General features: G+C 44.2%; 3 protein-coding genes across 10 annotated transcripts in view; 2 read left to right on the plus strand and 1 right to left on the minus strand.

The window, feature by feature from the left end:
* The window catches only part of LOC105192678 (uncharacterized), a 50,346-nt gene extending 44,028 nt beyond the window's left edge, over positions 1 to 6,318 (plus strand). For 2 of the 4 annotated variants that reach the window (XM_025301560.1, XM_025301561.1), the window contains exons 7-11: positions 534 to 614; positions 706 to 1,416; positions 3,111 to 3,263; positions 5,046 to 5,251; positions 5,384 to 6,318. In XM_025301560.1, coding sequence (XP_025157345.1) covers positions 534 to 614; positions 706 to 1,416; positions 3,111 to 3,263; positions 5,046 to 5,251; positions 5,384 to 5,502 — 1,270 coding nt within the window. In that variant the 3' untranslated portion in view covers positions 5,503 to 6,318. The remainder of the gene's footprint in view (positions 1 to 533; positions 615 to 705; positions 1,417 to 3,110; positions 3,264 to 5,045; positions 5,252 to 5,383) is intronic. The other 2 variants (XM_011156956.3, XM_025301562.1) reach the window with 2 other exon arrangements.
* Positions 6,319 to 11,597: 5,279 nt separating this feature from the next.
* Positions 11,598 to 17,584, plus strand: LOC105192681 (nose resistant to fluoxetine protein 6). Of its 2 annotated transcripts, none has more exons than XM_011156963.3 (13): positions 11,598 to 12,666; positions 13,539 to 13,783; positions 14,602 to 14,795; positions 14,864 to 14,982; positions 15,159 to 15,422; positions 15,505 to 15,718; positions 15,886 to 16,051; positions 16,153 to 16,232; positions 16,329 to 16,424; positions 16,503 to 16,632; positions 16,725 to 16,899; positions 17,073 to 17,215; positions 17,309 to 17,584. In XM_011156963.3, exons 1-13 carry the CDS (start codon positions 12,438 to 12,440, stop codon positions 17,483 to 17,485), a joined length of 2,232 nt encoding a protein of 743 aa, XP_011155265.1. In that variant the 5' UTR covers positions 11,598 to 12,437; the 3' UTR covers positions 17,486 to 17,584. The 2 variants fall into 2 exon arrangements, with proteins under 2 accessions (XP_011155265.1, XP_011155266.1); XM_011156964.3 differs by having other exon boundaries at positions 13,539 to 13,714.
* A 198-nt stretch (positions 17,585 to 17,782) lies between these two features.
* On the minus strand, positions 17,783 to 22,313 carry mtm (phosphatidylinositol-3-phosphate phosphatase). 4 transcript variants are annotated; one of them, XM_011156960.3, is made up of 10 exons: positions 22,141 to 22,313; positions 21,400 to 21,633; positions 21,208 to 21,315; positions 20,462 to 20,914; positions 19,778 to 20,225; positions 19,509 to 19,684; positions 18,763 to 18,870; positions 18,482 to 18,666; positions 18,189 to 18,393; positions 17,783 to 18,098 (listed from the first exon to the last, which is right to left on the minus strand). In XM_011156960.3, the coding sequence occupies exons 2-10, from the start codon at positions 21,523 to 21,525 to the stop codon at positions 17,946 to 17,948; spliced, it is 1,962 nt and encodes a 653-aa protein (XP_011155262.1). In that variant the 5' UTR covers positions 21,526 to 21,633; positions 22,141 to 22,313; the 3' UTR covers positions 17,783 to 17,945. The 4 variants fall into 4 exon arrangements, with proteins under 4 accessions (XP_011155262.1, XP_011155261.1, XP_011155263.1 ...); XM_011156959.3 differs by having other exon boundaries at positions 21,400 to 21,612; positions 22,141 to 22,312; XM_011156961.3 differs by lacking the exon at positions 22,141 to 22,313 and adding an exon at positions 22,010 to 22,102 and having other exon boundaries at positions 21,400 to 21,612.
* Positions 22,314 to 22,768: the final 455 nt, after the last annotated feature.

Consider the following 22,768-nt stretch of genomic DNA (forward strand, 5'->3'; position numbering starts at 1 on the left):
TAATATATTTCGGAGTTATCGCCGCACACCTTTGCGACAACAGCAGCGAGCACAAGTTAAGAAACGGAACGCGGCTACAACGATTGCGTCGCACATACTATCATCGCTATCGAACGATATCTAACGATAGAGATCGGACAACCTGTCCGTAATTTTGCCGCGAGAGAGAAACGACTAACTAACTCTTTCTCCTTCAAATATGCGCAACAACTTGCAATTTTGGCTTCTTTCTTTACGAAACATCTGAGCCATCTTGCTTCGGATATTGTCGAGACGCGAGAAGACGACACGTTGCTGAAAATTTCTCCTTAATCGCGGCGTTAGTCGTTAAGACGTTAAGATCGAGAGAGAATTTGCTGGTCGCCACGGGCGCACGTGTGTATCTTTCGGCAACTAACTCATCTCATTCCTGAACTAACAGCACCACGAGTCGAATTGTATTATCTAGCGATCTAAGTCTTCTGTTCTCCGAGGAGTCACGCTAACGAGAGAGCGAATGAATAACGCGAGAAAACCTTTTGTTTCTGCTCCAGCCTCAAGCGATCTCTTCATTCTCAGTCCCTCGACTGTAACTACGAGACTCTGGACTCTCTATCTTTTTTTTACTACTTTACGTACGTCTCCCTCTACTTTTATATATCTATCTTTCTATATATGAGTTTATGATTTTTGCATGCTTGTACATTTGTGTTGTGATCTTTATAGGTCACCCTCCTGGCCGGTATGGGCACCACGAATCCCGAACTCCTACCAGAATCCACCCGCACAACCGTTCGCCTGTCAAGCCGACCTCACCTCTGTCGAGCCTCTGTCGTCACACCCGTCCTTCGTGTCGCACATGGTCTCCAGAACTCGATTCTGGTCGACGTCGAGCCCGCTCTCCTCGCGTTGTCGTCCGAACGACGCGCTGAACTCGACGACGACGAGCGGCGGCGGCGGCGGCGGCGGCGTCGTCGTCGTCGCGGAGAACGTTCGCTCGATCGGGAATCAGCAAGAGCCACTTTGCGCTCGGAACGGCCTCTCGAGCGACGTTTCGCGACCGAGCGATCGCCGCGATCACCCCAACGACGAGTTGGTGGCCTCCACCTTGGTGGCGCCCGGTGTCTTCAGGGTGCCCGACGTGCCGCGACACGCGCGCAAGAATTACGAGAGAAACAGCTACGAGTCGCGTAACGAACGTAACGCGATCAACGAGCACGAGGCCAATGTCTCGGTCGGCTCGGTCGCAAAGACGCGAATCAATCATGCGGGCTGGCGCGGCATGTCTAAGACCTGCGACTGCATCGAGAAGGGCAAAACGAGTCCCGTTTTACGACTGATCGATCAGACCAGAGCCGTGTCCTCTCCCGATCCTCTCCATAGGCCCGACAATCAAAGAGCCTCGCTACGTTCCGCGACGACAGCCCAAACCCTCAGGTAGGTTTCATTTATCTGCGAGTTTTCGATTTTTCCGCGATTTTCCGCGAGAGATGTCGAGAGATTTCGAGAGCGTCTCGCTTTCTCGCTCTCATTCTCTCTTTCTCTCTCTCTCTCTCTCTCTCTCTCTCTCTCTCTCTCACACACACACTCATTCTCTTTCTCTTTCTCTCTCGTCCGTGGTTTCTACGTCTTTGTCATCCTCTCCTGTAACTCTCCATTTTACAATCCTCGAGAGACGATTTTACGCGTCGCAACACCTCGCTCCACCTTAACATCTTCCCGATTGACTATCGGTTCATCAGGGAGAAAATATTTCCCGCGCGAATGTTTATTGCGACGCAGTCTTGATTCCAGCAGGAGGTACGTTGCGTTTAATCCTCGCACCAAATTGTCATTACTCGAAGGTGAGGTCATCTCACTTATAAATCGTTAACGGCGATTACGGTACGGCTCGACATGCGTAATTGCTATTTCTATAACGCGTTGCGAGAGCCAGCGAATGCTCGAAAAAGCGATACCCCGGCGTTCTCTCCTTGTGTATGTGTGACACATCTTTAACCTTGAGGTCCGCCCTTATCCCGACTTATTGTTCGAGCTCGAGCTCGAGCCACGAGCTTTTCACTTTTGCCATGTGAATTCCTTCTCACCGATCTTGCGCTTTATCTACCATTCAACCGATCGCTTTCATTTGTGTATTTATTTCTTTGGTGTTTTGTTAGTTTTGATTTAACATTTTATGACTCTTTCGGGAGTAGAACGATGCTTGAGATTAATAAAACTGAGTGTGATTGTGATCTCTAACAGCGCGACGGTGATCGCGTAAAACGATCGCTTGCGTGTCGCCGACTCGCTTAATCTATCGCAAAATGTTAACGACGTATTTCCGATCTGCTGAATAATGTGGAATCGAAGAAATGTATGTTGTTAATGATAACTATCCTACCAAATGTACCGGTACGAACATTCTCTCTCTCTCTCTCTCTCTCTCTCTCTCTCTCTCTCTCTCTCTCTCTCTCTCTCTCTCTCTCTCTCTCTCTCTCCCTCTCCCTCTCCCTCCCTCCCCCTCTCCCTCTCCCTCTCTCTCCCCCTCTTCCTCCCCCTCCCCCCCCTCTCTCTCTCTCTCTCTCTCTCTCTCTCTCTCTCTCTCTCTCTCTCTCTCTCTCTCTCTCGTTCTCCATAATTCTATCTAAAAATTGCTGTATGGCGACCTTTAGGATATCGGCTTATGTGTCTCATCATCTCCGTTATTACATATTCGCAGATGTATCACGATGATGTACGAGATCCGTTGGAAGTGGACCCTTAACTGTTACGGTGAAAAGCCAATCTCAGAATCGCAAAATATCGGAGAAAAAAAAACAGAATTTTGAGAATCAATGAAAAATTAATGATGTACATTCTTAACTTATTCTAGCCAATTAATTGTATCTTTCAACCGTTATTTCTTCCTCTTTTAATACATCCCAACGCATTACAGATATATGCAAATGTAAAACGTGGAGGAGGGGGGAAGGGGGGTAGTTTGGATTCGATTGGATTCACGGGCAATTTTGTCGCGTCACTCGTATCGACCGTTCCAGCTAGGGGTCGGCTGTCTGCACATGTGCGCAAATCGACAAAATATACAACAGGGATAACGGCAAACGCGGCAGTTGTGCTTCCAGTTTGGATGGCTTTGTGAATCCTTGCAGGGGTATTGGCGGAGGTCACCGCAAGTTACTGGACGGGGCGGGGGGCAAGCTGGCTACGGTCGCCACCAGTCCAGCGGACTCGGAGGAGTCCTCGTTAGGGGTGCCGGAAGTCGCTCCGCCGAGCTCGCAGCATCGAAACAGCATTACCCCACCGTCAGTCCATGCTTTCGTCTTACGTACACCTTCTCCTCACGCATACGTCTCTCTTTTTCTCTCTCTCCTCCCCCCCCTCTCTCTCTCTCTCTCTCGCTCGCTCGCTCGCTCTCTCTCTCGCTCTCGCTCTCGCTTTTCTTCACCGCATCACCACGCAACAGAGCGGCTGGCATTCTCGCGATAGAAAAAGAACGCGCTCAACATATTAAAGCCACGTGCCGTGCAGGACGCAACGTCCAAGATATTTCACACGAGAGACTAGCAGGAAAATCATCGTTTGCCTTAATTGCGCGCGGCGGGATGAAAGTGCGACGTAGCGAACGGCTGACCGGCCGGAATTCCCGAGAACGAACGAACGAACCTTAATGAGGTCTAAGTGCTCTCCACGTTCTCGTTCTCGTTGCTGGCTGCACGGCGCCCTGGCGAGTTACGGAGGAAATCTAGTACTTTCATCGCGCGGTCGCGTTTAAGACGAGCGGTTTTGAATGTTGAGCGGTGTGAGTGAGAACGTTCACCGGTGGAAAGCGGTATCCCACACGCTGCACGCAACAGAGACGTTGTTACGTTGAAATTGCTGTACCGCTCCGGCCGAGACCAGTGGCAGGATCCGGCAGGAGCGACATTCTGCCGCTCTTCCTCTCGGACTCCTCGCTTCCTCGTCTCTGCTCGCCTTATCGTTTTAAAACTACGAGCGATTAACTCAACGAGCTCTCTCAAGCCTCTCTGCACGCTTATCGCGCATAAACGCATGCATTTGTCACGCATCAAGCACGCAATTCTCGCACGATTCACGAAATTTGCTCGACGATTCGCTTTTCGTGTGCACTCATGTTACATTTTCTCTCTTCTTCTTCTTCTTCTTCTTCTTCTTCTCCCTCCGAGGATATGTCTACGCGAATATCGGAACGACACGATGTCAGAGTAGTGAAGTTCATTTGGATGTGAGCAGCGTTATTTGCGTTGGTAAAATCCAAATGAACTTTGCTTCATCGCACGCTCTTTCTCTCGCTCTCGCTGTCCCTTTCATTTCGCTCAACTAATGTTCCTCTGTCTCTCTCTTTCTCTCTCTCTCTCTCTCAATCTCCACGCGTACGTTTAATCCTCTCGAACACGCACTCGACTCGCACGAGTCGTCTCCCTTGTTTACACATTGATTCTCACTATCCTTACACGACAAAGACACATTTATTCCCTCGTGTGTTTTTATCGGTCACTCATGTCGCACCGCGATGCTTCACCGTGTGATTTACTTATCGAATGAATACGTGTCGTGTACGTTCACCTCAATCCCGAGAGAAACTCCAACACACTGGCATGGAATTTGTTGCTCGAGAATATACTTGTATCTCTAATAACGCTATAACTATGCGGGGAAGTGAGTAAAACTGAAGTGAAATTGAATTAAAACGAGAGAATCCCACGAGATAAGGAAACGAAAAATCATCTCTCGATCATTTCGTCTTTAATTACGCTGAATAAAATCACAAATCGACAAGTTGCGATTACATCTTACATGTATTTGCACCGCGATCAGAGTTGCAAGAAAAAAATCGATCGTTGCGGTAATTATTCGAGGTTTATTCGTTGGCTTTATCACTCGGTCGTTGATCCGAGGCTTTCGTAATCTCTTTCGATCTCACCGGATAGTAGCTATAGAAATCGGTACTTTGTTTCTCACTTTCTATGCCAGTGCTCGGTCCGACACAACGGTTCCAAAACAAAGAAGCACGAAGAAAATGTGTGTGTGTGTGTGTGTGTGTAATCTGTGCGTTCTTCCCGTAGAAATCCTTCCGGCGGTTCGGGTCTCAGCGAAACCGGATCCCTGGACCGAGCCAAGGCCGCATTAGAGCGTAGGAAAAAAGCGGAGGACGGCACTGGTAATCCTGTCCTCTGCAGAGTCGAGGTCACCAGGCCGAACCCTGATTCTCTTATCGACGAGCTGCTCAAAGCAACGAATCTGGAACAGACGGATCTCGAAAGTTCCGAGAGTGAGTCTCTGTTCAGAAAGATCTCTATAGTTCAGAGTTGAAAGCGGAATTAGCGGAAAAGTTGAATCAGTATACAAATAAAGGAGATATCAGCTTCGCACGCGCGATTAAACAATAATACATGTTTTGCAGCAACTGGCCTTCAACTGTTCATCGCGAAAGACGGCACGACCGCGCTCGGCAGCCATGAGGTCAAGAGTCAAATGCCCGGTGTGTTCAAGCAGGTGGTGATGGAAGAGAACAACAGGTAACACGAAGCCATCACGTCGAGACGGCAGTACGCAAGACAAACCGGCGCCACGTTCTCGTTGGCCCTGGTGCCAGAGCTCGTCTACGAAGCCTGCGAGCCCCGGTAGTCACGAAGGAGAACGACGATAATGACGACGATGACGACGACGACGACGACGACGACGACGACGACGACGACGAGTTGGACGAGGGAATCGCCGACCGAGGAGAGGGGAGCGGCTAAACGCGAAGAAAATCGCGCGCCCATATTCTCATTATAGATCGTTTAAATCATAGCTCTCCTCCGTATGCGACGGCGGCTCGGCGACCGATGTCCGTTTCAAAGCGAAACGCTCGAGCATCAGCAAGGCTCGAGAGGAGCCGAAGGAGAATCCCGAAATTAGCGAACGCGAAATCGGCACGCGGCGCCCCTGCTACCCGCTACGCTAAGACAGATAATAATCTCCGTCTGTTAAGGTGACGTCGACGTGCAAGCGCAGGCGCACGCTATCGCGAAGCTAACTCAAAAAGTGAAAAGCAAATATACATATTTTCTTCCCTGCAAACGAAGCACACAATAATTCTCGTCGAGCGTGCTTCACTTGAGAGGAGCGTTAGTCAATAAAAGTTTAACTGAGGAGGGAAGTACAGCTTAGTACACACAGGGAGTATATAGGATTACGCGAGAGGATAATAACAGCGAGACGAAACACACTCAAGGTCCGCGGAAACCTTGCAATGGAGAATAATGTCGAGCGAAACTTAAGCGCCAACTTTATTTATAGCAATACGGCGACGATACCTTACATTGACGCGTAACCGCAGAGCGAACTGAGAGGTCGGCACGAAGACGGATATTAAATTGAGATATTACGTACTATAGTTTCATATGAAAGTACCTTTGGACACACAGAGAGCGAAAGGGAGAAGGCATTTCCAACGATATATCCCCAGCAGAACGAGAATAAGTCGCGATGAGACTTATTCTATAATACCGTAATTTCGATTTTATACTGCAATTTTACACTCTTTGTGAACTGACATAGCAGATATTTTCTTTTCTTCTTCTTTCTTCTCGATACACCTTTTGTGCTCCTTGTGCTCCTTCATCGACTAATCTCTATAGACTTGGAAAAAATGTTAAGTTAAAAGTTGAAGGATAAGTATATATATATATATATATATATATACACATAACATCTGTATTCTCTCTCTCTGTCTCTCTCCCTCCCTCCCTCTCTCTCTCTCTCTCTCTCCCTCCCTCCCTCCCTCCCTCCCGCCCTCCCTCTCTCAATCTCAATCTCACTATTTCACTCATTACCTGAATACATTTCCGCTCCAAAAGAGATACTCTTCACTTGAAAAATCGCACAGCTTTTATGCTTCCCGAGCGATTGCAACTCTTAGACTTGAAGTACTTCCAAAATCAGCCGAGATTCGATTCTTATGAAAGGCGAGTATGGAAACGTTCTTCTTAATGTACAAAACCGCGTTCTCTGTAAAGTGCGATATAAATGTTTCACGACTGAATAGTTTATGTAGCATTATTTTACTATCGTTATATAACGAGCTCGACGGAGACATCGGTCCTCGTTTCGTCGAACCTTCTCCAAAGGTCACAGCCAAACTTTTCGATCGGCGCGACCCGGCTATCCCGATAGTAATCTGTATATATAGCTGTAGTATCTGTTACGTAGCTAAATCGCTGGTGTTGTATACATACCTTCTCTCCGTAAACGAGTAATCTGTAACTGCTAGTGTACGTTGTGCCGATGTATCAAAAAGTATGTGAACATGCGCGTGTACGTATGCGTGCGGTACGGATGCGTGGGTCTCCGAATACCTGGAAAAAAAAAAAAAAAAAAAGAAAAAGAAAGAAAGAGTATCGTTAGTAACGCGTGCTTAGGTGTGCCTGAATCGTCGCAGAGTAGCGAATACTTCCAATGTCCGCGAGGTCTGTTCCGAGAGAAAGAGAGAGAGAGAGAGAGAGAGAGAGAGAGAGAGAGAAAGGGGGGAGAGGAGAGAGAGAGAGAGAGAGAGAGAGAGAAAGGGGGGAGAGGAGAGAGAGAGAGAGAGAGAGAGAAAAGTAGTTTAGGAGCTGCGACTCCTCGCAGAAGAAAAAGAGCGTATAAAGTGATGAAATTGCGTGCACAAACGAACGCTTCCACGGAGCACTTGAAAATAACTCGCCGATACTCGGTCTTTCCAACCGATCCAAACATGCTTGCTTGGCGCAGGGCAGCGCCTATTCTGACTCTTCCTCTCTGTCTTTCTCTTTCTCTCCTCCCCCACCTTCCCTTATCTCTTCTTTCTCTTTCTCCCAAGAACCTTCGAAAAATACGGTTTCTCCGTCGGACGATCCTGCCTTCGACGATCGACCGTTAATTATGTTAAACTGGTATACTGGACGATAGAGGTGATAATAATCGCCGATGTTCAGATGATGGATGTATTCGAGCGCAAATCACACATTTGATGAGAGACAGGCATCATGCTGTACATTTCCGTAAATAGATCGATACGTTCCTTCTCGTTGCGTTTCCCTTTCCTCTTCTGCGTGCATACGTTTCTTCTCCTAGCGAGGAATAAACTCTCAATAATGCTCTATTCCGATCTTGATACACGTGTCCACAAATATCTTCAAAACGAGTGATGAATCAAAAGAAATATTCAACAAAAGCCGATATTTTCGCTCGTACGTCAGCTGTTGAGAGAGCAGAGAGCAGTATCGGATAACGTATCTGTTATTTCACTGCACAACTGCAACAGTGGTGCAGTGCATCAAAGTGCATCAAGGTCGGAGATAGAGGTGACCGCTGCTGTCGAGATTTCTCGTTAGGTAACGTCCGAGTACCGTTCGATACCACTCTCAATTTTATAAGACTACGATTTACATCGTGTCGCTTGCGAGACCCGTCGCAACAACCGACTTCCGAATCAACTCTCGACTGCTGTAATCAGATCGATCGAATCCGATCCCGAGTCATGTCTACCACCCGATAAAGTAAGAAAAGAGATGCGTTCTACCACAGAAAGAAAGAAAGAAAGAAAGAAAGAAAGGAAGAAAGAAAGAAAGAAAGAAAGGAAGGAAGAAAGAAAGAAAGAAAGAAAGACTTGCTCGATATGGTAGCTAACATCTTGAGAGAAAAAAAAAAAACACATTTTTCTCTCACTCGCAAACTTTGCGATTATTTTGAAAAAAAGCGCGGAGCGTTATGAGCGTTATTACAATTATCAATATTTTCTTTTGTTTATCTTCTGTCAATTTATCGGTACTAAAAATAAATAAATATCGATTCGAGTCCTATTAGCTCCTTTGTACAGATTCAACAACGACAGTCGTGAGTTGAAACGCGAGTTGATCCGTAAGCTTCCTCGTGTGGACATGTGTGAGAGCTATTTTTTTCATTCGAGACACGCGGTGTGTGCAGCCCTTTTATTTATAAGATACGTTGCGACAGCAGCAGGAGTCACGACTTCGCCGTAACGGAGAACGACGCGCCGCTGATTCGCTGATTGACGTTGATTAATTTATTTAAACAAAACTCTCACGGTGAGTGACTTCGCGCGCGCGGGTATACATATACCCCCCGAATGGGACACAAATGACTCCTCATTTTTGTACATCGCCACGTCAAGAAACACAGTGGCATAGATTATCCTTTCGTTGCCACGGTGGCGGAGGTCAGAATCGCAACAGAATTCACGATGATGCGCTCGCGCCCGCTCGCCGATACAAAAGCGAAGAGAGGCAAAAAAGGAAAGAAGATAAAAAAGAAAGAAAGAAAGAAAAACCACACGTTTGCCGGAAAAAATGGCGGTCATTGCGTTTTGCCCAGCAGATATTAATGTTGTGATATTTTATGATATTGTAACGATAAATACCGTTATTACCTGTATTTATCGATTGTATTGTAACGAAACGACTTTTACTTTCATTCGCGAAGGTGGCAGCCGCTGGTCACGCCGCGTCACGCTGGCGCCGCCCTTCCTGATTTACACAATTGTTGATATTTCGTCTAATCTTTACTTTGTCAGATGATTATGAAACTTCCATGTGCTGATAATATAACATCATTGAAAACCACGTTGGCGTTTGATCATTCGCAAAAATGTCCCTGTCCTACTTATCGCGCATTGTACCATTGTACCAATCGCGTCTTGCGTCTTGCGTCTTTGCTGCATGACGTCTTGACGGTATTTAAAGTGTAATTCTATTTTAAAATGTAATACAAGTGACACGGCATGTGTCATCTAGTCGCGCAATGTAATTGAGCTCGAGAAAGAGACTGATGAGAGAGAAAAAAACTCTGTATCTCCAAACACGACGACGACGACGACGACGTACAGTCGTACAATCATTGAGAATCATTATCGCCGAGCTATATTGCGCTATATTGCGCGCGGCGCGCACCGGGACATAATCGATCGGAAGAACACGATGGTCTATCAGGAATCAGGAATCAGGAAGCACACAGGTATTATACTTTCTCTACGGTGGACAGATCCGCGCGCATTGACGTAACACATCTGTCGCGGGAGATACCGATACGTGTTATATTACGCGCTCGTTATGCGAGCGCTTTCACGATGCAATCGACAGGCGCTTACGTCGCCAAAAAAATGAATACAATTTAGCTTCTTGCGAGTAACAAACCCCGATCATCCCGATTGGACGAAAACGGGTTTTCGGTGAAAGGCACGCCGCCGCGCTCGTTCTCGTTATTTTTTAACGCTTCCGGGATTCACAAGCGATAGTTCTCCGTAACGAACGCACGCACGGATTTTTATTTTCGCGTTTTGTCACGGTTTTGTTTCACATTGTTTGTGTCACGGATATCAAGGCCGCAATAATATAGCGCAGTTGTAAAAGTTTCATATAAGAATTATATTATATATTATATATGTTATTCGCTCAAAAATTTATGTATCCATAAGTCGAAAGTAGAAAATTTATGCATATTTTGTGTGCCTAACGGAACCATTCCAATATCCTGGAAATTATCGATACATCGTTAAAGATACTTAAGATTATGTACAACCATTCTCAGAATCTATGAATGAACGTGTTTGCGCAGCTAAATAGCTACATGATAGTAAGGGAACGAGATTATTACGTCATTGGACGTAATTTAATATTATTACGTAGATGTAACAATGTCGTTCCTCCACAGACCTCTCTATTTACGTTGACGTAATATGTGACGCGATTAAACGTCACATTGAGCATTCGAGTACATTCGAAGAGTAACAATAATGACAGAATATCTGCCAGCAAGATTACCATTGGCAATTCGTCATTGGCAATTGCGTATCGTTATAAAGAGCTTGAGAGAATATTTTTATTATTATAAAATGAAGACATTTTTCGAAAGTAATCCAGACAGCACAATGTCCGAAACTGGAACATAAGACGTCTTTCAGACATCTTAAAGACATCTAGACGTCTAGACATCTTAAAGACATCTTACGTCTAGACATCTTAAAGAGAGACGTCTGAAAGAAAGGCGTTTTATGTCCCGGTTTTGGACACTAGTCCAGCGTCTGGGTAAGAACGTATGAGGAAAGAGGATCTAAAAAATAATTTTCTTTTTACTTTTTATACATATACATATACATATATATACATACGATCTCATACTAAATAACAATACCGCTGTAATATTATTAAAGCAATTTGTCATATTTCTTTTATTGTAGTTTATTTAGCAGATATAGAAGCTGATATAGATTCAAGTTGCGTTTTCTCCAACGTAGAGTGCAGAGTATGTAAAAGCGGTAACAGACGAGATAACCTTGTATAAGAAGAACGAAAAAAGCAGGTGTACGGGTAAGTGAAGTTTCGTTACGTAAGAAGGAACTTATTGCACAGATAGCAAGAAAACATGGTTTACGCACTCGATTACATGACCAGAAGTCAGCGTTTTGCCGCCACTTATCGACCTAGTGACCGCTGTCTGAGGCGTGTTTGAGAGTCACACGAGCTTATGTGCGCATGCATGTTCTATTCTCGTTATTTACTTTCGAGAGATTTTACGCAGCTCCTTTTACGCAACAACGTTTTTTCGTTTAACTCTTTAGAGAATATATACCGCACTTGGAATACTGCATTCGCGCGTCAACTCAAATATCTTGAAAGTCGGGAGAAAAGATATGTATCTATCGCGTTGATGAACGCGATTAGAGGAGGGCGATGTGTAGGGCGCAGATGCGAGACGCACGCTGAAGACACGCTGAAAAATGGCTAAAACGGGGGACACGTATTTTCGTTTTCTCCAGCAAGTCTTCTCGATTCAGTTACTCCCGTTGGACTCGACGTCAACAAGCGTACACGTCGGAGAGCAGCAAATGATACCTCGTACACAAATGACGTGGTGGGGTCTCGTTGCGTCTCGGGACGTCGTTGAGGACATCAACGACGAGGATGCCTCGCGCTTTCCACTTCAAGTCTGCGTTCTTGTATTGGCCAGTCCTTCCCCAGTCGTCGAATCTCGCTGATCATTACGCTCCATTATTGTGCAAAACCAAAGGGAGTAACCGCAAACGAGTAATCCCAAATGTTGCGCTAACACACGTTTGCACGGAGACGTAGTTCACCGGCGAGAATAACGAACAGTCCGAAGGAGCGTTTCCTCAGCTTCGGCAGGTCTTGCCGTCGCGTCGCCGTTCCGCGCGCAACACGGCGTTTCTCTCCGCCTGCGATTTCCTGCGAGGAAGAAGAGTCTCGATTGCTTGTACATGTACAAACGAAGATAAAAAATATGCGCCTCGCTCTCTTCCGTAACTCGAAAGACTGATTTTACGGAGTCGGTGTCGGTGTTTGCGAGCTTGAGCTTGAGCTTGAGCGACGGGGTCACAAAAGTAAAAGTGTTCTCTCTCTGTCTCTCTCTCTCTCTCTCTCTCTCTCTCTCTCTCTCTCTCTCTCTCGCTCTCCGACTATACACCCATCAGCCGCGTCATGTCGCATTGGCAATTTTTGTTTCTCTCGTGCATCCGTGTGATATTTTTCGCGTCACTTTGTGCCGCCGAGACATCTAACGAGATCATCACGATCACGACCAATCGTCTCCTGCCCGCCTACACCATCGCCACGAGAGCTGACTTGCTCAACAACTTGACGACGTGCAGAGAGGAACTGCGAGACTTCCGAAACGCCGTCGACCATCGGATACTATGGGGTCTGAAAAGTTAGTAAATTTCACCGCGACGACATTCGAATCGAATTAAATCGAGGAAAAAGCGAGAATGATGAACGTTCAAATACAAAACTTAGTGCCGCACACAGTGCGGCGTAAGTTTTTGTATTTGAACGTTCATCATAGTCGTAAAAATTACTTTTCTCGTTGATTCTTGACATGTTCACCATTCGTGTGTGCGCGCACACACACACACATTACACACAAAACACTAGAGACAGCAACTCGCTGTAAGTTACAATGAAACGCAAAAAGTGTCTAGTGGTGTCTATTAAATTGCCAACATGTTGCGGCAATATGCTCTCACTCCTACGAAAACGCCGGCCGCAACTGTTTCACAGCGTTGAGTCGCATTCCGAACGTGATTCGGTCATTTATTATGCAACGCTCATTCTGCACAAGTGCATTATCGCGATTGTGTCAGATGCGATTGTGTGTGTGTGTGTGTGCTTTTTCGTTCGTAGGCCAGCTCGCCGAATCGACTTTCTTCGCGTTACACAAGAAACTAGTTTCCCAGCTATATCACCAAGGAAAAGTGTCCGTTGAGCACCGTGCACCGTGCGCGATTTTCTCTCATTTCGTCTCGAGGACCCTGTGTCGCGCGGATTGAAACACGCGCCACATAACGGCAGTGTGTCTGTTATATTGCCGTTTAAACGCCATACATTAACTCGGCACACAGTCTTAAATACGTACGATTTACATGTCCTCGTAAAATATTGCCGCGTACACGCGGGAATATATGTCGGTTGTATCTCGCTATTATATTCTCGCATTATTCTATGAGGCAAAATATCCCCCCCCCTCTCTCTCTCTCTCTCTTTCTCTCTTATAATAACGATCATCTGTTTCTTACTTCAAAGTACTAGATTCTAGCGGCGCGCCTAAACCGGGTTTTCTCTACGGAAATAATTTTTGGCTGGGCAGCCGTAAGCAATGTCAAGACGCAACAAATACGAATTCTCTGAGTCTGTCGGAACGTGAAGTACTGAATAACACGCTGTACCGCAACCCGCAAGAGGAATACTCGCCCTTCCAAGTAAATTACTTCGTTGCTCATTTCAGACACAACAGTACCCTTCAGTACCACATTAAATTACCCAACGAAGTAAGTAAACGCGTTAGATATTGTGAATTTCGTATATATAATAAACACGCACAGTCAAAGATGACAAATGCAAATAATCATCGACGTGCACATCCACGTTCCTATCGGAATTCGTCCAATTCGCTGGATTTACGATGGGTTTAGTTTTCTAATTTTCACTTTACATTCGAGTTGCGACAACGATGTGCGTTTGCCAATCCTAAATTGTCTCTATTCGCTGCAACTTTCTAAATCAAAAATTCTACAAACACCTCGAAATCAGACTAAGGAAAACATGATGATTAAGGTAGACCGCTAATCAACGTCGACATTATAACCGGAATTTGTTCTACGTAATTTAATCCATGGAGCCGCCTTATATAATGAAGTGAAGTGATACCGTAAATTATAAAAAGAGAAAGCTGTACACGAAAGTTGGGGCATTGCTTAACCCTTTGTTGCACAAATTCTTTTGCTAAATATATTTTGCTTAAATTTGGCACATATATATACAGGTTTTTATGAGGATGCTAATTGCTAAAAGTCAGAGTCTAAAATATCAAAATTTCGCGGATTTCATCAATGTGGCAACCAAATTGAAGAAAAAAAAGAAAAATACATATACACATATACGGAACAATATACAACAAAGGGTTAATGGGGAGCCAAATTAAACACAAACTTGTGGGAGACGCGCGCGAGTCTTTCTTTTTGCATGATGCATGCGGAAAAAAAGTGCCTGAGACACGGGAATCGTCGCGCGTAGTATGCGCGTAGACACCGACAAGAGAATTCGCTCAAGAGAACAATGTCTCGTTTTGAAATTTCAATTTTATTAGGACTTGATTACCCTCGGCCTCTGTTTACCGGCATCCTGCTCTACGAACGATCTAAGCTTCATTTTGGAAGGAATATTTCGCGACAGAACTCTCTTAATCGGTGACTTTTACTCGGCGGACTTTAAGCTGCTTGAAGTCAAAGATCTGCAAAACGATTATCAATGGTTATTCAGTGGCGAAGTACTTTTCATCGGGTATGTGTAAGATGTGTATACATACGCACGCGCGCGTGCGCAATGTAAAGTTAATTTTCTGGTTGCAGCTTTACCTTAGCGCTCACTTGGATCTTGATGATAATCGGAACGATATACGATATCTTCGTGCATCAAAAATCCTTGAAAATTCAAAATCTCCTTCGTTCGTGTGACGAGAATACAGCTCGTAAGTATTGCGTCCGAGTCTGCGCACCTTCCGCTCTTCCTGCGCGACTCAACAAAACAAAAGTGCGCGCACGCACACTTCTCACATACAAGGAACTTTAAGGCTTTCATTTCTCTCTTTTTCTCTCTCTCTCTCTCTCTCTCTCTCTCTCTCTCTCTCTCTCTCTCTCTCGTCAGTGCCGCTAAAAATACCGGACGATTATGACGCGAGCAATTCGAAAGATGCGTCGGAAAACACGTCGGAAATGACCGACTCGTTTCTACGCAAAGAGAACAATATCGAGCAAATGCTCATGTGCTTCTCCGTTTACACAAACACGGGAATTGTATTCAACACCAAACTGGACGCCAACTCGTTACCCGTGATTCACGGCTTGAGATTTCTAAGCATGGTTTGGGTGATCATGGGCCATACCATTTTTTACATGATAGACTATTTCGGCAAGTAAATAAGATTTTCCAATCCGTGTTCTCATACAAGCGTATACGTATTTTTCTACGTCTAACGAGATTCATTTCGTAGACAATAAAGCAACGGCTATAAGGATGAGCGACAGTATCGCCAGTCAAGTGATCAGTAATGCATCATTGGTGGTCGACACTTACTTTTTCCTGAGCGGATTTCTACTGACTTATATGTATTTGATTAAGTCGATGGGAAGGACACAGACCAAGCCGATTAATTACACGGCGAAGCTGAACGAGTTCTTTGTCGCGGTAATGAGCAGATTTATCCGGTACGTTACGTTATCGTTATCGTTACCGTTATCGACTTGCCCGGACGATAAAGCCCGTACATAGCGGTAGTAAGCAAAACGAGAGAAATTTCAGCGTTACCTCTGCTCAATGCTGAACGTTTCTCTCGTGCGTCTCTTCACGTCTAAACATTTGTTACTCTTTTAAGGATAACACCGTCCTACATGATAACGATGGGAATAGTATACTTGAATTCATCCTGGTACAGCAGGACCTCGCAATTTTACATGAACGAAAGGCCGCACGAAACATGCGCCAAATATTGGTGGAGGAATCTATTGTACATAAATAATCTGTTCGATCGCGCTTCGATGGTACGAACGTTGTTTGGGCTCAAACAACTTTAAATTCATTACATTCACGCGCGCGCAACGTTTTTATATCACCTTTTTATTTTCCCTTTTTACCTTTGCAGTGCATGTCTTGGAGTTGGTATCTTTCCAATGATATGCAATTCTTCGTAATCGGCTTGATCCTACTGATCCTGTCGACTGTGTAAGTTGACCGACTGATCTGCGTTGTGATTGTATCTAACGCGTGTAGTTCGTACGAATAAATTCAACAAATATGCACAACATGTGTGAGTTTCAGGTACTTTTACACGGCGGTCGTCATACTATGTACACTTCTGATAGGCACGATCGTACTCACCGGTTATATCTCATACGTTAACGAATACGTCCCGACGTAAGTTTGGGAGCAGTGTCTTTAAGTGTGTTCATGGCGGAGTGTCGATTAAATGAACGTGCCTTTTGTCGTTCGCAGGCTGGACGAGCAGTATAGATTCATGGACCTTCTGTACGACCGACCGTGGGTCAGAATAGGTCCCTATCTCGTCGGGATGATCGCGGCTTACATTCTGCTAAAAATGGGCAAAAAATTGACCTTGAAGAGGGTAAAGTATAATTGACACTCTGTCGAAAACTCGACGCGAAGAAAATCAACGAAGAATCCAAGTCGCTACCTTAAAATTCACATAAATTCCAGACAACTGTAATTTTGTGCTGGTGCTTTGGTAGCGCTTGCAACGTTTTCGTATTATTCGGTCTTTACCAACGACACATATCCGTCGTCGTCGCTTCCTTTTACGTTGCGTTCAGCAGAACAGTCTGGGCGATAGGTCTGGCATGGATCTTAATAGCGTGCTACACCAAACACGGAGGTCAGGTTACTCTATACAGATAATGCTATGTTAAATTCGCTTCTCTCTCTCTCTCTCTCTCTCTCTCTTTCTCTATTCCGTTTCGATTTTGATACTCTCTTGTCTTCAACAAGCTTGATCATCGGCTGTAAGTCACTTGGAAGAATGTTCTAATATTCAAACGCTCGTTACAGGCATAGTCAACCGGTTTTTGTCGTTCAAGTGCTGGATCCCTTTCAGTAGGCTCACTTATTGCGCGTATCTGTTAAATCCTTTCATCGTAAGCTCGATTTACTTGTACGGAGAATCGGTCGGCCATGTAGACATCCTGTCGCTGGTGAGTCGGTGGTGGAATCCGCGAAATCTCCAAATCCTCAATCTTAATTCGAGAGATCAGCGCACTGTATGTATGTTGTAATTCTCTTTTCAGATTACCATATTTCTCGGCAACTTTGTAAGCACTTACTGTACCGCTTATGTGCTGTCTTTAATGTCGGAGACGCCGTATATATTGCTAATACGGAGGTTCACTCAGCCCCGCAACGTAAGGCAGAAAGATGAGAAATTCCGCAAACGTGATCGCAACAGCAACACCACAACATATTGACACACTAGCTTAATTACACTCGATTTAAGTTTAATCGATTCTCCCCGCCTGAAGAATCGCATCTCCGTGTCTTAAAATAAAACTGGTTTTGTACGGTGATACGCTCGTATTCCACACATCGCATACCTAATATGTTTGTAGCAAGATTGCGCTCAATCCCGATGAAACGTATCCAATCGGGACGATAAGTCTGTATCGGCGTTATATAATCGTAATATATTGTCGCAATTACGTGGAAGGAATATTACGAGGTATATGCCGGTTATGATTGAGTGGACTATAAAAAAAAAACGCTCATGAATTTGCGCATGAATTTATCGAATGCGCGTATTGTACATAAGCATCCACATGCGGATTTCAGTCGATCAAACATCTTGTACTGGCTCGAAGGAGTGGGTCAAGTTTACAGCTCATTTACAAAACTACAAATCGTCGTCAGATGGTCTGGCGTCCTTCGGCGCTATGAGTGAACCGGGGAATGTATCCTCGGTGGCGCCGGCGAAGTTAAAGATCGATTCGCTCGCAAAGCTTGTTCGCGCCGACCCTCTTCCAATTGTTTCTCGAGTTGCTCTTTCAAGACTAGAAGCTCCCTCGTTCTTTGATAGACGGGGTCCTAGAGACAGACAAACATGTCTTTCTCAAAGACATTAAACTCGTAAATCATGCTCTCAACGTCAACGTCAGTTTAGACAGTTCTGCGTACCTGCTGCCGCATGCTAGGATTCCATCTGCAGTAAAGGCTCTTCCATGGTTTGATGTAACGCATACTGGCGATTGGCATTAGGACAAGCTGATAATTTGGACCTGATCGATACAGAGGATTCAGGTAAAGAGGTAGTTGACTGTTGGTATACGACCATAGAGAGACCGTTCTCTGTTTCACTTGCTCTTGCATTCTCTCGCGTTCACTGTAAACGATAATCTTAAGACTCGTGCGCTTCACACTTGTATTCGCGTGAACACAGGGCGAACATCGGCCTCTATATGCGTGCGTACCTGCTGAACAAAAACGTGCCAAATCTGCAAGAGTAGAGATGATCAAGAATGGTGATTAGGAAGTGTTCGTTGAACTCGAAAGCGTTAGGGAATTGCCGGGTTATCTGCCAAACGCAGTCGATAAATTGTAAAAACACCGGCGATCTGTCCGCATCGCTGTGATGTTCATCTCCATGGCCTATCCTCTGACAAAAAGGAGAAATTAGAATGATAAGTTAGAAAGCGTCTCGCATAACGCATTACTTACTGTACGACTCGGATAAAATTTTAGATGAGGGTACCTGTTGAAACTTGTGTCCAAAACTGAGCCATTCTTTTTCTATCAGAACCTCGAATCCCTTGACCGTTCTATAGTACGGGTCTAACATTAGCATTGCGAGGGCTGTGAGCTAAATGGGACGATAGACATGTAACAAGTGCAAATTTAAGAACGACATCGTTTCAAAGAATAAAGAAGAACGACTATATATTAGAGAGATGTGCGAATCAAGAATTTTTATGTCGAATCGAATCGAATCAAATCTCATTTTTTAAATTCGAATTCGAATCGAATCGAATCTGTGAAACTTCATTCGAATTCGAGTCAAATCGAATCGAACCATTAAAAAATTTAACATGAATATCAAACGTGCAAATAATGATGGAAGATTTTAATTTGAAAGGGAATATTAATATTGTAATATTATCTTAAAATAAAATATATATTTAAATATTCATAGTAATTTATAATTAAGTTATTAATTATTAGTTAGGTTAATTACGGTAATTAAACATTATTAATTAATAATTAATTAAAAATAAGTTAAGGGTTCTAATATATACGAGCCCAGATGGCCCGTTTTATAACTGATACGCACAAACGCTAATATATTTGATTCGTATTCGAATCTTCGCGATTCGAGATTTTCGAATTATTCGGATTCGAGTCATAGGGATTCGGATTCGAATCGAATCGAATTACATTAAATTCGATTCGATTCGAGTTCGAATAGTTCGCACATCTCTACTATATATATATATATATTACCTGCGCCGTTCGGTCCCAGCCGTCGGAGCAGTGAACTAAAACGGAGGTCTTATGATTCTCCACTTTGTCCACGATTCTCACAGCTCCAGCGAGAACACATTTGATATGTTTAAGCCACATTGTCGATTCTATTCCCGATAACCATCGAGCCTCGTCGATTGTAGGGAAACATAATTCTGAAAGAAAAGACGTTGGATGTTGGCACAGAAGATAGCACAATCAGTGGAACTTTGTTTGTTCGGCAACAAAGTCGCTCGTCTCCGCAATACCCTTTAATTTCCTAAGACTCTCCCTCATGACGTGGATATTGTGAATATCGAGAAAAACCAACTCCGCGTTCTGATAAGCATCTTCGCTCTCGTATCCGCCACCTTTCGCTTTGTTCGCTATGGCATTTGGCATCGGCCGAGCATCCATGATAAAAAGCTTGTGACTCTGCGCGTTTGCGTCCATTATGAGCTGGACGTACCTTTCGTCTTCGCGACTTCGCTTACCCCCGACACCCACTAGTGGCTGAGCGCAGCGAGTTATCGTCGCTTGACTCTCCGGATGAATCCAAGAGAGCACCGGAAGTCTACCTCTACTCCTAAATCCCGCGGATGCTTGAAGATCCTCGTCAGTCGCTGCGGCAGGTACAGCCCAGACTGCCGGATAACTGTCGCAGAGCGAATACGTGTCGTTGATTTTCGATATTTTCCACATGTCATTATTTACACCCTGTAAGGAAATGCAAGAGACTGATGACAATGATATCAACTTTTAAAGCAAATCACACACCCGCAACGACAGAAGATTGCAGAAATTAAAATATCACGTTTATATTTCAGCCACATATATACATATGTGTGTATATATATATATATATATATATATATATATATGATACTTGTAAAAACAGTCCTCAGACTTTCTAAATCGCCTGTCACGTTCTTCCTACACCTATTACTACATACCATTCTTTTCAGCTCTGCGATAGGCTCGTAAACGTTCCAACCATTTTCGGAGAAAGTCTCGGAATATTCGAAGGCAAATAGAGGTAACTTATGTGACAGTGGAAAGGAATACTGTTGCAGCTTCTCAAAAACGTCTCGTCTGGAATGATTCTCCTGCTTGTGAGCAAATCTGAGATTCCTCATATCTTTACAAAACACCTCGATTCCGTAAGAGTTCTCTCCCCTACTAGACGCACCGCCGACCTTTTCGATTCGGCTAACGACACCCAACGGCACTTCAACCACATAAGGCGTTTCTCGATCTATACTACGGAAATGGAGTTTGTAATTTGTGACACTAAGGATTCCTCTGGCGGGACCCGAGTAAGGACACAAGTAGGTAACTTCGTGCGCGATGCCTTGCACTCGTTCTCCGTTCAAGAGTGGTGGTCCCGTGTCCCCTCCAGACAAATTCTGATCAAAATAACGGAATAACTGACTAGCTACAAACATCATGCGACGAAATAGAGTTATTCTAGCGCAACCTCAACAGAATGTGGATGATACATGTGCGACAAATGTGTCGCAAAGTAAAAGTGACACGATAGATAATAGAAAATATTTTCACCGGACAAAATATCATACTCTGATAGAACTGAATCCTATCAAACAATATCTGCATAAATGAAGGATGCCGTCACAATTGCAAAAGAATTGCGTAAAAACAGAAACTCTGGACTACACTCGAAAATTTGCTACAGACTCACTTTTACTTGGTTATCTCTTTTAGCCTCCAAAGTAGAGACTATGTTATTATCTGTTGAAGTAGAAGTTGAAGAAAAACTTTTGGAATGTGACGCTTTCTCCCAGCTCTCCTAAAGAAGGTCTATTTGAAGTTTGACTCATAAAAAGATATACCGACTGATTTAACTTCAAATTGAATAAATACTTGCTCTTACCGATTCCTGACCCATTTTTGAGTTGAGCGAACTGCTTTTGCTGTCCGAGTTGAGCGAATCTGAGCTGGCATTCTTAGAATTGTTCTGCTCCACACTAAGAAGTTCCGCACTGCCTCTCTTTTCCATAGTTGCATTAAGGATAGTCTCGGGTGCTTCTACTTTTGTCGTAACGGCATTCTTGTGTTTACCAACATTGGATTAGCCTCTGTGGACCTGTAGACAACTAGTTACATTCTGAAATGCGTAAACACAAATTTGCAGACAGTGACGTAAACTAAGTCGCGAGCGTCGACACTTTGTTTGCCAAGCGTTTGACAAATGTCAAAAACTAAAAATTCTATTCTTTAAATTAGACATTAAATTAGATCAATTGCTTGCGTATTCTCAAGCATATCTGTAACAGTAAATGTTTAACCATATTCCACGCGTCTCCAAGCCCAATCTCTCGCGACATAACCTCAAGACGTAACCGCAAGGTACATGCGAGATCAGAATAATACAAAAATTTCTACAAGCGCAGATTAAAGACAAGATTAGATAGCTGCTATACGTGATACAAGAGCGCATATGTCACAGAATTTTATAAAAAATTTCAGATAAAAGAAGAGACCGATGCGAGTAGAATTGACAGCGATTCGTGCCGCGCCACGCCCACAGACGTACAAGTCACTTTATTATTCACCGAGAGATACACAAAAATATCGGTCGCGTCAATGTTCATAGAACGAACGGAATACGAACCTTGTTTCGCGCGTATTCGTGCAAATGTATCCCGTAACGTTCGCTTCCGTCAATGGAACTTGCGTTTGACAGACGCGGCCATTTTGCAAGAAACCGTCGGTAGATGACGCTGCTTTCGGTGTCCTTCGACCGCACGTGTACGATACACCTGTTCGAGGCTGCGTGTCAAGGATAACTCTTTACCGAGAATTGTTTCGGGAAATTTCAAAATAACTCGCAACTTGCAACATGTCAAAAAGTAAACAAAGCTCTTTCTCTGTAAGGAAAAAAGAACCTACTTGTAGGAATTAAACGTTACAAAATACAAATATAAACAATTTGTATTTTATATTATGAGATATATAGGATAGAATAAGCTGTCAGTTATCATTACCACTGATCGTAATATAAAGACTGACAGCCCTGGGTAAATTTTCGTATCAACCAAGGCAACAAAAAGACGACGATGAAGACGACGAAGACGACGAAGAAGACGACGACGAAGAAGACAACAACGGCGAAGACTATGAGGAAGAATATGAAGAAGACGACGAGAAGACGACGAAAACGACGATGAAGACAACAAAATCGACAAAGACGACGACGACGACGACAACGAGGACGACGAAAACGACGAAGACAACGAAAG

This window comes from Harpegnathos saltator, unplaced genomic scaffold, assembly GCF_003227715.2.
Source record: "Harpegnathos saltator strain DR-91 unplaced genomic scaffold, Hsal_v8.6 scaffold429, whole genome shotgun sequence".
Classification (NCBI taxonomy): domain Eukaryota; kingdom Metazoa; phylum Arthropoda; class Insecta; order Hymenoptera; family Formicidae; genus Harpegnathos; species Harpegnathos saltator.